The sequence below is a fragment of the Megascapheus bottae genome, chromosome 18 (genome assembly GCF_031878675.1).
Source record: "Megascapheus bottae isolate mThoBot1 chromosome 18, mThoBot2.hap1, whole genome shotgun sequence".
NCBI classification, from domain to species: Eukaryota; Metazoa; Chordata; class Mammalia; order Rodentia; family Geomyidae; genus Megascapheus; species Megascapheus bottae.
Window position 1 is genome coordinate 44,260,594 of NC_143526.1, and position 13,381 is coordinate 44,273,974.

Here is a 13,381-nt window from a genome sequence, read left to right on the forward strand (position 1 = left end):
TTAGCCAGCAAAAATAAAGCTGGAAGTGGTGCTGTGGCTCAAGAGGTAGGGCATTAGCCTTGAGTAAAAGAAGCTCAGAGACAGCACCGCAGGGCCTGAGTTTAAGCCCTAGACCTGGCGGGCTCACACACACACACACACACACACACACACACACTCACTCAAAGGTCCTGCAGCTTGTGTCCAGGCCAGTTTGTGTGTGGTCCTCAACTGCCCCACAGAGCTGGCTCTGCTCTGCTCTTCACGCAGGACCTGTTTGCTGGCCTTCTCCCCACCCCCCTTCTGTGGTCCCTGGAGGCTAAGGACTTGGGTGTCCCTACTTGCTGGCTATGTCCCTTGAGGAAATTAGTGATAGTTATCTATAACACTACTTCGTCCTTCTGAGCCTCAGTTTCTCCCTTTGAAGGTGGCACTGGGTGGTGCCCAAGGTCAGAGGTCACACGCAGGAGGCAGCCCACATGGCTGAGCTCACAGAAGCAGGGTCCAGTCCCTGGGACTCTCTACCCCTCCCACCTGCCCTGTGGCTTCCAGTCCTGCAGCCCCCACATCCCCTGGCATAGCAGAGAAGGTTCCAGAGGCCAGAAGAAGGGTCAGGGCGTGATAAGGCTCTCTCGCCTGCAAGCTGGACCCTTGGGGACAGAGACAGCAAAGACCAAAGACACAGGGTGGGCAGCCAGCGCCTCAGTGCCAGGCCTCAGCCCTTGTGGCGAGGCCAGGTGCCATTCATTAGCCTGCTTCTCCGTGGAGTTTGGGCTTCGCAGTGATGGCAAGGTTCAAATTCAGCCCTCAGCCCTCAGAGCCAGGCCCCTGTCCCTGGGCTGGGCTGACTGCTTGAACAGGCAGGAGATTCAATTTAAGAATTTCATTTTTCTTCTTGTGCCGGGCACTGGGCCTTGAACTCAGGGCCTTGCCCTGTCACTTGGCATGTTTGTTCAAGGCTGGCACTCTGCCACTTGGGCCACAGCTCCACTTGTGGATTTCTGGTGGTTAATAAGAGATGAGGCTCACTGATCAGGCTGCCTTCAAACTATGAACTTGGATCTCGGCCTGTTGAGTGGCTAGGATTACCAGCGGGAGCCACCATTCAAAACGTAGGTGCTAAGCCAGGCCTGGTGGCGCCCGCCTGTGGTCCTGGCACTGCAGGGGCCCTTGAGAGCCCAGCAGCCCTGGCTGCAGAGCCGGACCCTGCCTCCAAAAGACAAAAGGGAAATCACCGTTAAACGAACCCACTGAATCAGGACAGATGCTTTTAAAGGCCAATCTCATTATTTTGAGCTCAATAAAAAGCCTTTTAATGACCTGGAAATCCCATCATGATTTCAGCCCTGGGCTAAGTTCTGAGAGGAGGGGCGGGGGGGGGGGGCAGAGGGAGGGACTGAGCACCCAGCCCCTCAGCACTGCGGCCGCAGGGGGCGCTGCACCACAGACAGGCGCCGTGGGCTTCCCTGCAGCTGAGGGCTGAGGCCTCTTGCTATTCCTCTTCTTGGTGCCAGTACTGAGGCTTGAGCTCAGGGCCTGGGTGCTGTCCCTTAGCTTTTATATTTGAGCCCCAGCTTCATTCTGAGCATTTTGGTGGTTCATTAGAGATAAGTCTCATGGCCTTTCCTGCCCAGCTTGACCTTGAGCCTCTAGCCTCAGATCTCAGCCTACATCCTTTAAATTCAGTTACCTTGCCCTCTTACTGGGCCCAACAACCAGAGAGGGGTTTCCACTGAATCCCCAAATGCTACCTGAATGAAACAGAGAGGTGGAACAAGTTGTCTGGCGGCATAGCAGCTGCACACACCTTCTAGGGAGAAGGGGCAGGGGCGGTGGGGGAGAGCAACCCAACCCAAGAAGAGAAAAGGAAGGGTTTGCTTCAAAGAGTGGTACAATTTATTGTGTAAGTATTGCAGCTTTTCCCAATGTCACCACGGCCCAGTGACGAGGGGACCCGAGCCATCTTTCGGTCCGGCTGCTGCCGCTGGTGTGTGTGTATCTCCCAGGTTAACGTGGATGCTGCAGAGATGCCCGGCTGCAGAGACAGCAGTCTCCCAGGCTGCACAGAGAAGACTCGAAGAGCACTTCTGGCCGTCCTAGGGCTCGGGGTGGAATGGAGGAGTCCACAAAACCAAACATGGAACCGCACACACGCCTCCCTCCTTACGGAGGTGACATTCCTTCTCCTGGGCCTGGCGGTGGTGTCTCCGGCTCTGGAAGCTGGGAACCATTAACTGAAACCCAGGCCTGCCCAGCTCTAGCTCTGCTACAGGAAGGGAGATGGCATTGCCTTGAACTTGGAAGAACATGCGGCTGGCTGTTTGGAGAGCGGATGGCTCCAGTGCGGCTGGCCCAGCGTCTGCGTGGACCCGGCCTTTCTAAGGAGATGAATCTTCTCCTGAGGAGCCTTATGGTTGACTAGCAGGCCGACCGCAGGAAGGACTGAACGCCAAGGTTGGTCTGGTACCTTCTCTGAACTTGGGCTGGAGCTGCAGCCCTCCCAGGTCCAGCCTGGTCCCCTCCCCAGCCAGCCACTCCCGGGCCCCCATGGAAGGCCCCAGGGCAGGGCCCACAGAGCAGCCCCATCTCTGAGGCTCCTGGCACAGGCCGGAGCTGTACCCTTGGACCCTGGTAACCCTACGGACCACCAGGCCTGGGTGCTACCCCTTTGCTTTTTCACTCAAGGCTGGCATTCTACCACTTGGCCACAGCTCCAATTCTGGCTCTTTAATGGTTCACTGGTCATTCAATTTCACAGACTTCTCCGCTGGGGGCTGGCTTTGAACTGTGGTCCTCAGATCTCCACTTCCTGGAATAACTAGGATTACAGGCATGAACCACCGGTGCCCAGGTGATGCACCTTGCCTTTGAGAAGCCCTTCCTAGAGTTTGGAGCCAGCATCCATGGGGGCCTGTGCCACCACCAGCGGGGCGTGCCCACCCTCTCTGCCCTCCTCACTGGCAGGACACACAGCGGCACCCCCAAACACGAGATTCCACAGGCTCAGGGGGAGATCTCAGTCAGGCCTGCCGCTGGGATCCTTGCACACAGGAGGGCTCCTTGTCCAGACCTTTGGCCTACATGAAGCCACACACTGATGGTGACAGAAAAAGGACATGCCCATGGCAGGGGCATGGGATGTCTAAACAGCAGTAGCCCTTGTGGACAGGGCTCAGTGAGTGAGGCCCTGCCCTGGAACAGCTTGCCTGAGACAGCAGGGCACCTGTGCCCCGCTGCCCCCTGGTAAGGCGACAGATACTTCCACACAGGACAGATGTGGGTGGACACGGGCCAGCGTGCCCGCATCTTGCAGGACAAACCCTCCTGTTTTCTTTGGCTGGCTTTGAACTGCGATCCTCAAATCTAGCCTCCTGAGGAGCTAGGATTAAAGGTGTGAGCATTGGCACCTGGCTTGAAGAACCCCATTTAGGAGAGAAGGGTGTTTCGAGAGGCAGCTCTGGGTGCGGGAAGATGGCGGTCAGCCAATCTGCAGAGCAAGTAGATCCCAGGCCCCCCGGGGGGGACCCTAACTAGAAAATGCCACACGCACCAACAGAGGCCCACGGCTGGAGCTTTCTAAACTCGCTGGTTTTCAGAAAGTAGAAAAGGTGTCAACACAGTGCTGGCTGCTGCACTGGGGAGGAGTCAGACTCCTGTGTGGGTTGCAGGTGGGTGGCAGGGACTCAGCATGGTCCCCTGCAGAGCCCAGGGAGTGCGGTGCTGGCCTGCCGTCATGCCTCCGCACTCCGGAAGGGGCCTGAGGACAACTCAGCCTAGGTCCAGCCAGACCCCGCCCACTGACAAAACCAGGAAACAAGAGCGGAGGCCCACTGGGTGGCTATGGAGACCCAGATGAACACATCCAGAACACACACCCTCTGCAGGTGGGAAAGAACAAGAAGTCTGGGATGGAAGGGGGGGGTTGGGGGGGAGCCTGGCTTTTCTCTTCTCCCAACCTGTGGGTCTTACCTCTTCCATGTCCTCTGAGTGTATGTGTGTGTGTGTGAGCGTGAGCGCGCGTGTGAGTGTGTGTGGGGGGCGCCTGTTTCTCCCGTCACAAAAAAGAAAGATGAGGATGTGATGCAGTCAACTGCTGACGTGTGGGCCTGTGTACTGGGCCTGCGTGGATCTGAGCACCACGTGCCACCCGTGTACCCTGCCCCACCCAGAGTCACGGGGGCTCCCCCTGGGCCTGCAGGGGCGGGCAGTGCCCACCTGCCACTGTGCCTCTCCTACTTTATACAAGAGGAAGAAAAACTAAGATTCCTTCGAGAAGAGTTTATTTTCATCTGAGAAAAGGCAAAAAAAAAAAAAAAAAAGAACAAAAACCCAAACCCACCTCCAGGAGGCTGGGGTTCTATGGGCTTTTCTTTTCTTTTCGCCCACAATCCAAGGGCCCCCCTGGTCCAGGGGGGAAATAGAGTCCCCTTTGGGGGAATGTGTAGTGTGCAGGATGGGGCACCCTTTCTGCTGGGGCCTCTCCAGACTGAGGGGACGGACGAGGGATAAAGGGACAGGGGACAAGGAAACCAGGGGACAGCCCTGCCTGGCAGACACACTCACACCAGACATGTCTCAACAGATACAATAGAACTTTCCATCAAACAAGCACTGACATAGTTATATTAAAAAATAGTGCAAAATCTTGACATTTATATAAATAACTCTAAACCCCTGCTTTGTATATTTTTTTCTTTACAAGGTAATACACACTTTGAGTTGGCACTCAAAAATTGCCTTTTTTCCCCCTCTGAGTTCAGAAAAAAAAAAAAAAAAACGCCTTTCAATAAGCCTTTTCTAATACAAAAATACTCCTGTCCCCCATACAGTTTCTCTTAGTTTATATAGATTTATATTTATATATATATATAATATTGCAGATTTTTAAACAAAGGTTTTGTGCAAATATGTCTTTAAAGTTACGTGAAACCATCATTAACAAAAGAAAATTAAGCATTCGTGCACACAGCTCAACTGAAAAAGAGAAAAAACTAGTGTAGAATGTTTTTTGTTTTCCTTTTTTTGCCTTCAAGATGTGGCTTGAAACTTTTTTTTTTTTTTTGCAAGCTTTCTGAGCTGCGCGTTGAGACCAGACAGAACATGTAAATATTTACATGTGTGTGGAGAGGCGTGTTGGCCTGGGGTTTGTGTGGTGGTTTTTGGTTTTCTGGCGCCTGCGCAGCTCCTAGAGGAGCTGGCCTTTCTGTTTATCCTCCTTGCTCTCCAGCGGGGTGATGGGGGGTGCGTCCAGCAGGGAGGGCGGCCCGGGGGTCTGCTGGTGCCGGAAGGCGCCAGGGTAGTGGGCGATGACCTCGCTGTAGGTGGGGGGCGGCCCCCCCATGCGCCCGCCGCCGTAGCAGGTGGCACTGATGCCCGAGTTACTGCTGGGGGCGCAGGGCCCGCCCGGCGTGGCGCTGCCCATGAGGTCGCTGTCGAAGACGGTTCTGTTGGGGGGGGCGCGCACCGACTCCCGGTTCAGCTCCAGCTGCTGCTCGGGGTCCCTCAGCTGCAGGGTGCAGGGGCCCTGGTAGGGCGGGGGCTCCTCCCCATCCGACAGGGAGATGGTGGGCGGCAGGTCGATCTCGTGCTGCACGTAGGGGTAGGTGGGCTGGAAGCGGTGGAGCGGCTCCCTTCGGGCGAAGGTGGGCACAGCCAGGCGGTCTGCGGGCCGAGGCGGGGCGTAGACCTGGGGCTGGAAGGAGAGAAGAGGGTGAGGAGGGCACGGTGTGGGGGGGGGAGGACCCGTGGGGGGGGTGAAGACAGCACAGGAGAGAAGCGAGAGGGGGTGGGGGTGAGGAAGCCATAGGGGGGCGGGAGGGCATGGGGTGGGGTGTGAGGGTGTGAGGTGGGGGTGAGGAGGGCATGGGGCTGTGGAATCTGGAGGACAGGAGGGGAGTAGGCTGGGCAGGGGCTCAGGGGGGACGTGGTAGTGGGGTCTCACCTCAGGGATTCCGCCTCCAGACACTGTGCTCTCTGAGGGCCAGAGACACCCGTCCTGCAGGGGCAGAAAGGGACACCCAGGTCAGAGGGGGGCAGCCACTGTGCCTGGCTGGGGCACCTGTAGCCATCTGGCCTCTCCAGGATGGTGGGCCCCTCCCCCACTGCGCTGGGTGGCCATGCGTTCCCATCAGGCCCTGGGTGGCCATCGTGTTCCCATCATGGCTGTCAAAGTCCATGCCTGATCCGTGGGCAGCCTTTCCCAAGGGATCCCCCACATACGACCATGACAGGCTCATCACACGGCTCGGCATGGCATGGCCCCCCGCCTCGCCTCCTCCCTACTCGGGGTGGGGTCCTCTGGCCGCCAGCACAATCACACCTGGCTCACAGAGTCACACACTCATAAAACAGCCAGCAGGCGCCCATGTGGCCCTGGGGAATGTTGAGGTGACAGCACAGTAGTGCCACAGCCATGCAGACTGGCGACGTGCCAGGCATGTGCCTCAGGGCCTCTGCTCTGGCCAGCAACTCCCCCCTGCTGACTTCCAGTCCCTGCTGCCCTGGGCACTCCACTCTTCATCGTGGAGAAGACCCGTGGGCCCATGCCACTTCTGTGCCAGGCTCCAGGGACGTGATGGCAGCTCAGGATTCTCACGAGCTGCTGCTTTGAGCCCACCTGGGGAGGTGGCCTCCCATGAGGACCAGTCTGCTGAGCTGCTGGGGTGGCAGGAGATGGCCCTGACCCGAAGGGGGCTCAGTCAACTGACTAGAGCACACCACTCTCATCTCCAAATACCTTGGTGGTCAGGCCAGCAGCCCACGGTCACTTCAGACAATGGACGTAACCCCTGCCCCCTTCCCGGGCTCTTCCCAGCACCACGCCCCTCCTGGCTGCCCTGTGGAAATGGCCAAAGACAGCGATTCCTTGTGTGGCCAAGGGGGCGCTGGGGCTCTGAGAAGGCCCGGCAGGACCACTGGCCCCCGAGGTCACGGCTCCTGACCCAGCCTGCTCGTCAGTGCTGCCCTGCGTTCTTCAGGCTTCCGGTGCCCTTGCTTCTACCCCTCCATCTCCTGGCCATCAGTGCCCCTGGATGGTGCAGACTGAGCCAGGGCCTCCAGACCCGGCCCCAGCACAGGAAATGGGGTCTGCTCTAGGGGGCCGGGCAGGGCTGGCTCCTGTCTCTGCTCCTCCCCATCCTGCCCAGTGTGGCTGGAGACACGGTCCCACCTCCAGATGTCTTCCTCCTCCAGCCACAGCACAGACAGACCCCGCCTTTCCCTGGCCGCAGGTGGCCCTGTATCTGTGCATTGTGTAGCAAGGACCTGGGGCAGAGCTGCTGGGAGACCTTGCTCAACCACCTGGACAGGACCAGGGTGACCCAAGAGCCAGGGGACCCTGACAACAGAGCCACCCAGCACCTCCTCACAGGCTATAACCCTGCAGCCCACTGCTCACGGCCCAGCTGTCTCTGCCTCTTCTCTCCATGGCCCCCAGGCCTCCGCAGCTGCTCTGTGGACACTGCTTCTGGAAGGGGGTATCCCGTCCACTGGGGTCCACAGCCGTTTGCAGAAGGGGCTAGGAGAAAACAGCTCCTGTGTCACCGGCCTGTCACAGCCTTAACCCTGCTTTCAAGCGCACTCGGTGGCATGCCTGTGCTCCAATAAAACTTTATTTAAAAACCAGGCAGCCAGGCCACAGGCGACTCTCCTGCAGACATCACCTGACCTCGACTGCAGATTCAGAGCCATGCAGGACGTCCCCCAGGGCCCTTAGCTCCCCAGCACCAAGCTACCATCTGCCAGGTACACATCTGTAACAGCCTGACCGGGAAGAAGCCCTGGCCGGACAAGGCTGTCCCCAGGCCTGGGGCTCACCTGAGGGTGCTGGGTGGACCTCAACCCCTGGCTGGGTGTGGGCAGTGACCCTTGGCTGGTCTTCTGGCTAAAGGGAGATCTGAGGACAGATGTGGGGACAGAGAGAACCAAGGGTTTTCTCATCCCAGGATCCTGGCTGAGCTGGTACAAGCTTGCGGACAGGCCAGCCAGGTTTTGCCAGCCACCGTGGGAACAGCGCATGTGTGGGTATGGCAGGAACCTTGACACCTTTGCCCCAAGGTGGGGCGGGGACATCTGCGTCCAGGTGAGAGGATCAGTGACTCTTGCGGCAAGCGCCGCCTCTCAGGTCCACCTGGGACAGGGCTGCAGGACCTGGGATGTGTCCTCAGTGTCCACGTGTCACTGTGGTCCCAGCATGCAGTGTCCTGTCTTCGAGAGCTGCCTTGTGCCTCACCTGGTGCCTTTCTTACTATTGGGGAGGCCTGGGGGGGCATTTGAGAGAGGGCCTTGGCCCATCCAGTGTCACACAGCAAGGGGCAATGGCAGGCACTGGACCGACGTCTTATGTTTCTGTCCCCTGGGCCCAGGGCAGGCAGGGTAAGGTGAGGAGGAGTTGTGGCTCCACACAGCTAGAACAGGGCTCCCCAAGTTTTCCTGAAAAGCAGCCACAGCTGGAAACCCCATCAGCCTAGGTGGGCAGGCTGGACGCAGGCCTGGCCCCGTGTGGGGCAGCTGTGGGATATCTCTGGACGCCAGGAGGCTCAGGGACTCTTCAGAGGAGCCTCGTGTGGGGAGGGGACTCCAGGGAGCCGTCACTGTCCGTGTGGGCCCTCAGCAGGCTCGGTGTTTACCTGCAGGCCAGGGGTCCCCAAGCACCCTGCAACCAGCTGGTCAGCAGAGTGGGGCCCTTTAGCCAGGTGTGGGTCCCTGCCTGCCTGTGGGGCCAAGCTGGGAGCGACTTGCAGGTTGTGTGCCCTCCTCCATGCTATGGGGGGGCCTGCCCCCACTTCCCTCTGCTCTTCTCACGACGTCCCCCCAGTTCTGCTCCTGCTCTGCCCTTGGCTTGAACAGACTCCTGGCCTCGGACCAGAGCTCTGCATCTCCCTCGCAGAATGGGGCTGTAGTGGGGAACATGGGACACTCACCCTGTGGATGGCAGTGCCCACCGTTGCTGGGCAACGGGACAGCCAACACGGGCCCCAGGCTGGAGCACCTGGGCTCTCTGGGTGGAGGCCACTGGGCCTCAAATACAGGCTGGGCCTGGGCTAGGGTGGGCAGTGTCCCTGCCACAGGCGCCAGAGCCAGAGGTCTGGCGCAATGACGCACGGAGGCTGGCCTGATGCGAGCACGGGTGTCCTGACCTGCGGGCTCGGGTGAAGGCCAGCACCCACTTGGCTCAGCTCGGAGGCTCTGGGTAGCGCTGCCAGCCCCGGGCGTCCCCAGAAACCTGTCCAGCCCTGACTCCTTCCTGCGCACCAGGTGGTCACCAGCGTGGGGACAGACGCCGCTGGGCTGCTGCCCTGCCTCCTAGCCTGACTGGCATTCTGCAGCTTCCAGTGCCCCTTGGTGAAACACCAGACCCCAGCCGCAGAGCTCCGCATCTGCTCTAAACCCCCCACAGCAGACAGAGGCCCCTGCCACAGTGAGAGGGAGCGAGTTCTCAGCGGCTGGACACTGCTCCCCGTCCTTCCAGGCCCTGACGTGATAACGAGGCAAGGCCTGCTGACGCTTGTGGTTCAGACATCAAAACGCACAATGGGGTCCACCAGGCCTGGGGGTTCATGTCTGGAAGCCTAGCCATCCACGAGGCTAAGCTCTGGGGAAGCACAGCACAAAGAATAGGCAGGGAAGTCCCTGAGACTTATCTGCAAGTAACCACCACAAAACTGGAAGAAGAGCTGTGGCTCAAGTGGCAGAGTGTTAGCTTTGAGTGAAAAAGCTAAGGGAGAATGCCCAGGCACTGAGTTCAAGCCCCAGGACCAGCAGAAGAATACACACACGAACACACACACACACACCCACACCCACACCCACCCCCCCCCACACACACACCAGTGGCTTTGGGCACATGCTAGGCACTGAGTTCAAGCCCCAGGACCAGCAGAAGAATACACACACACCACACACACACACACACACACACACACACACACACACACACACACACACACACACACACACACACACACACACACACACCAGTGGCTTTGGGCACAGAAGTGCATGCCTATAATTCTAGCTACTCAAGAGTGGAAGAGCAGGGGCTTTCCTCCAGTTCTAGGCAAAAGGTTAGCGAGACCCTGTCTCCATCAATAAGCTGACTATGACTGTCCTCGGCTACTGAGGAGCCAAGGCAGGTGAACTCTGGTCTTACGGTGGCTCTTGGCAGAGATGAGATGAGACCCGGTCTAAAAAAAATCTAATGCTGAAAAAAGGGGGTGCAGGGGATATGACTCGATTGGTGGAGTGTCTGCCTAGCAAGTTCTAGGCTAAGTCCAAACCCAGGGCCATGGGAGCGAGGGGTGACTGTGGTGAGGCCTGGCTCCATCAGTAGACACTGGCCTCGTGGGCCTCAGCTAGGAAACGAAGCCATCTGCCTGGAACCTGGGCCCTTCCTCAGGCCCTGGTGGCATCTCTGCGTGGCTTAACCCTGAACTGCTCAGGGCATGACAAGGAAGACGTCTACCCCCAGTACAGGCGTGCGACCTGCTCTGGAACATTCCGAGCAGAGGAATGAGGCTGAGCCTCCCGGATGAAGACTTGGTGTCTGGACATGCTTAGCTGCGTCGGAGCCTGGCCCTGCTGCAAGGAGCCCCATCTCCATCCCTTAGTCTTGCTGTCCACAGCCCCAGGCTGGGCTCACCCCACACCCCCCACCCCACACGAGGGTGCCTGGCAGATCTATCGTGAACGCAGCCAGCAGCTTCTGGATAGCACGAGACAGGTTGCCTGGACCCCTAGTGGTCAGGAGGCGCTGCAAAGCCTTGTTCCTTGTGCCTGGCTGGGCCTGGGGGAGCTTGGGGCACGCTCAGGTCTCTGCCAGGGCCTCCCCAGGGCACAGACCACATAGCCCTGGGGCTAGAAGAACCAGGTGCCAGGGCAGGACTGACTCTACCTTCTGCCTCGGTCGCAGTGGCTGCAGAATGGATGGCACCTTGCCCATCACCTCTGACCTGCTGGCTACTTGTCCCTGTGCCCTAACTGTCTAAAGACCCCAGGACGTCTGTCCTGCCATGGCCTGCTGCAGTGGCCACCTGACTCCTGCTCCAGTCCTGCTGCAGGTCAGCCTGGCACTCAGGCGAAGACAGTGGCCGGCCTGTGTGATTCTACTCTCTGCATGGCATGTATGCACCAAGGCCCTTCTGCTCCCTCCTGGGTCGCCAGCTCCCAGACGCAAGGTCAGGCTGCTTGCCCACTGCCAAGGGCAGGGCCGGGCACAGGGTAGAGACCACCTGGCCCCTTGAAGCCGTCTGCCTGGCTGCAGGGTCTGCTCCACGTGCCAGGCCACAGCAGGCGGCTCCTCCTCTAGCCTTGGCTTCAGGCTCAGACCAGCATCGAGCATCGGGGCCGGGCCACTCACCGAGGAAAGGCCGTCCTCTCTCCTCCTCTCTTGGCCGTGCCGGCTGATGAAGGAGCGGGCGGACAGCTTGTAGTGGCTCAGCAGACACGTGATCACCAGAACCATCACCATCATCACCACCACGATCACGAGGATCTGCACGAACTCCAGCTCCGCTGTGGGGACAGGCAGGGCACCCGTGAGGCTCTCCCCGCCCCCTCCACCCCGCCCCCTGTTCAGAGGCAGCCAGTGCCCTGTGAGCAGCGGAGGACACTCAAGAGGCCAAGACCCCAGCAGGCACGACTGCAGGGTGCCACCCAGAGCGTTTCCAGTAACGCTGGGCTAAGCACCGTGGCTCAGGGACCAGACTGCCGTGTTGCCTCCTGCAGGCGGGGCGGGGGCAGCTGGGTGTAGAAGGAAGCTAAAGCCAGGTACAGTGAAACGGCACACACGTGCAGGTATGTGTCAGCATACACACACAACCAGAGCACACCGTTACACTCTCACACCCTACAACCCAACCCAAATCCCTAGAAACCCACATACTGACAGATACAACACTCTGGCCTCCTAACCCCACTAGGACACACCTTGAAATCCCTGTAACAGACAACAGCCAGATTTCTACAGCTCGACCAACATCCTGACATCCTACACTCAACTTCCTATACCCAGCAAACACCCTGACACTGGTACCTCCAACCCCACGGGTACACACCCCCAGCAAACACCAGCTTACGAAGTGAGGCAGGCACGCCTGTCAGGCACTCACACCCCTGGAGGACAGGGTTTGGGGAGCGAGGGGTTTGTTTTTCTCCTCTAAGGAGGAGAACCCTCCTGGGCCGGGAAGGGAAGAGGCTATTTTGGTCCTGCCCCAGCGAGGTGCTTTCTGCTGACTCAGGCCAGCCTGTGCCTCAGCAGCTGGTGGCAGCTGGTGCCAGCAGAGGCCCCAGCCACGGCAAAACACGGGGGGGGGGGGTTCAGAGAGTGTGCGGCAAAGGCCAGCCGTGGTCCAGATGTCCCTGCCCGAGTACACAGGAATGTGCCTCCAGTCCTGGCCAGAAGACTCCCGATGCTGACTGGGCACTGGGCAATTCGCTGAGGGAGGGACCCCAGCGACACAGGGTCAAGTCCAAGGCCATTACCAGCCAGCCTCCTGCTGGCATAGGCCTGGCCCAGCCATCCCTCTCTCGCCACCGGTGTTATTTCCTCCAGAGCTGTGACTAGATCAGTGAGCCACAGGTACATGAGGGTGGCAGCTTTTCCCCACAGAAGCCTCCGGTGGCCTCAAGAGTCCTCCAGCACATGGCCTCCCTCACCCCTTCTCCACAACATGAACCACACAAGTACCACCAAGTCAGAGCTTCTCCAGGGTGTCACCTCTGCTGAGATTTGCCCGAGACCCCTGCCACAGCCTGTGGGCAGTGTAGTTCCCAAGGGAACTCAGAGCCTGGGTTGGCAAAGGCCAAGCCTGGGACCAGGCCACTGCAGCCACACCTCCTTCTCCCCCAGCAAGACGGGTTCAGGGCCAGGGCAGCCAGGCCCGACTGTGCAAAGCCCAAGTCTGTCTGCTAGGGCCTGGGACAAAGCTGGGTATTCAGGGGACACACAGGGCTGGCTTTGTGTGACACCCACACCATTCTCAAGGGCCTGAAATCCCCTGCCTTCAACCTTGTACACTGTGCCCCTATCTGGGACCACCCACCCCCCCCAGCCTGTGTGTCTCCAGGGCCTCTGCCCAGGCCAGGGGAAAGGGAGGGAGGAAGGGAGGGAGGGGTGGGCAACCTTTGTTCATGGCCACCGCAGGACTTGGTCAGGCCAGTCACCTTCCTGTGGGGAGTTTGGAGTCCAAGGAATCTTGGGGACAATGCATGAGCCCTGCAAGCTGGCTGGCGGGCGGGGACAATCTGGATGCTTGTAGAGAGTGGGAGAACACCCAGACGTGAACTGCCAGCTCCGTCAGCAGGAACGTGCCACCAGCCCCTCGAGGCAAGGACCCAGCGAGTTCATGCGAGGACAGAGGAAGGGACAGTTCCCTAGAGATGCCGCGCTTCGCAGCCAGAGGCC

General features: G+C 59.2%; 1 protein-coding gene across 1 annotated transcript in view; it reads right to left on the reverse strand.

Moving 5' to 3' along the window:
- Positions 1-3,923: 3,923 nt before the first annotated feature.
- Positions 3,924-13,381, reverse strand: part of Pmepa1 (prostate transmembrane protein, androgen induced 1) — a 36,532-nt gene continuing 27,074 nt past the window's right edge. The window contains exons 2-4 of the mRNA XM_090352564.1: positions 11,336-11,490; positions 5,921-5,974; positions 3,924-5,671 (exon numbers count right to left, since the gene is read on the reverse strand). Coding sequence (XP_090208690.1) covers positions 5,165-5,671; positions 5,921-5,974; positions 11,336-11,490 — 716 coding nt within the window. The 3' untranslated portion in view covers positions 3,924-5,164. The remainder of the gene's footprint in view (positions 5,672-5,920; positions 5,975-11,335; positions 11,491-13,381) is intronic.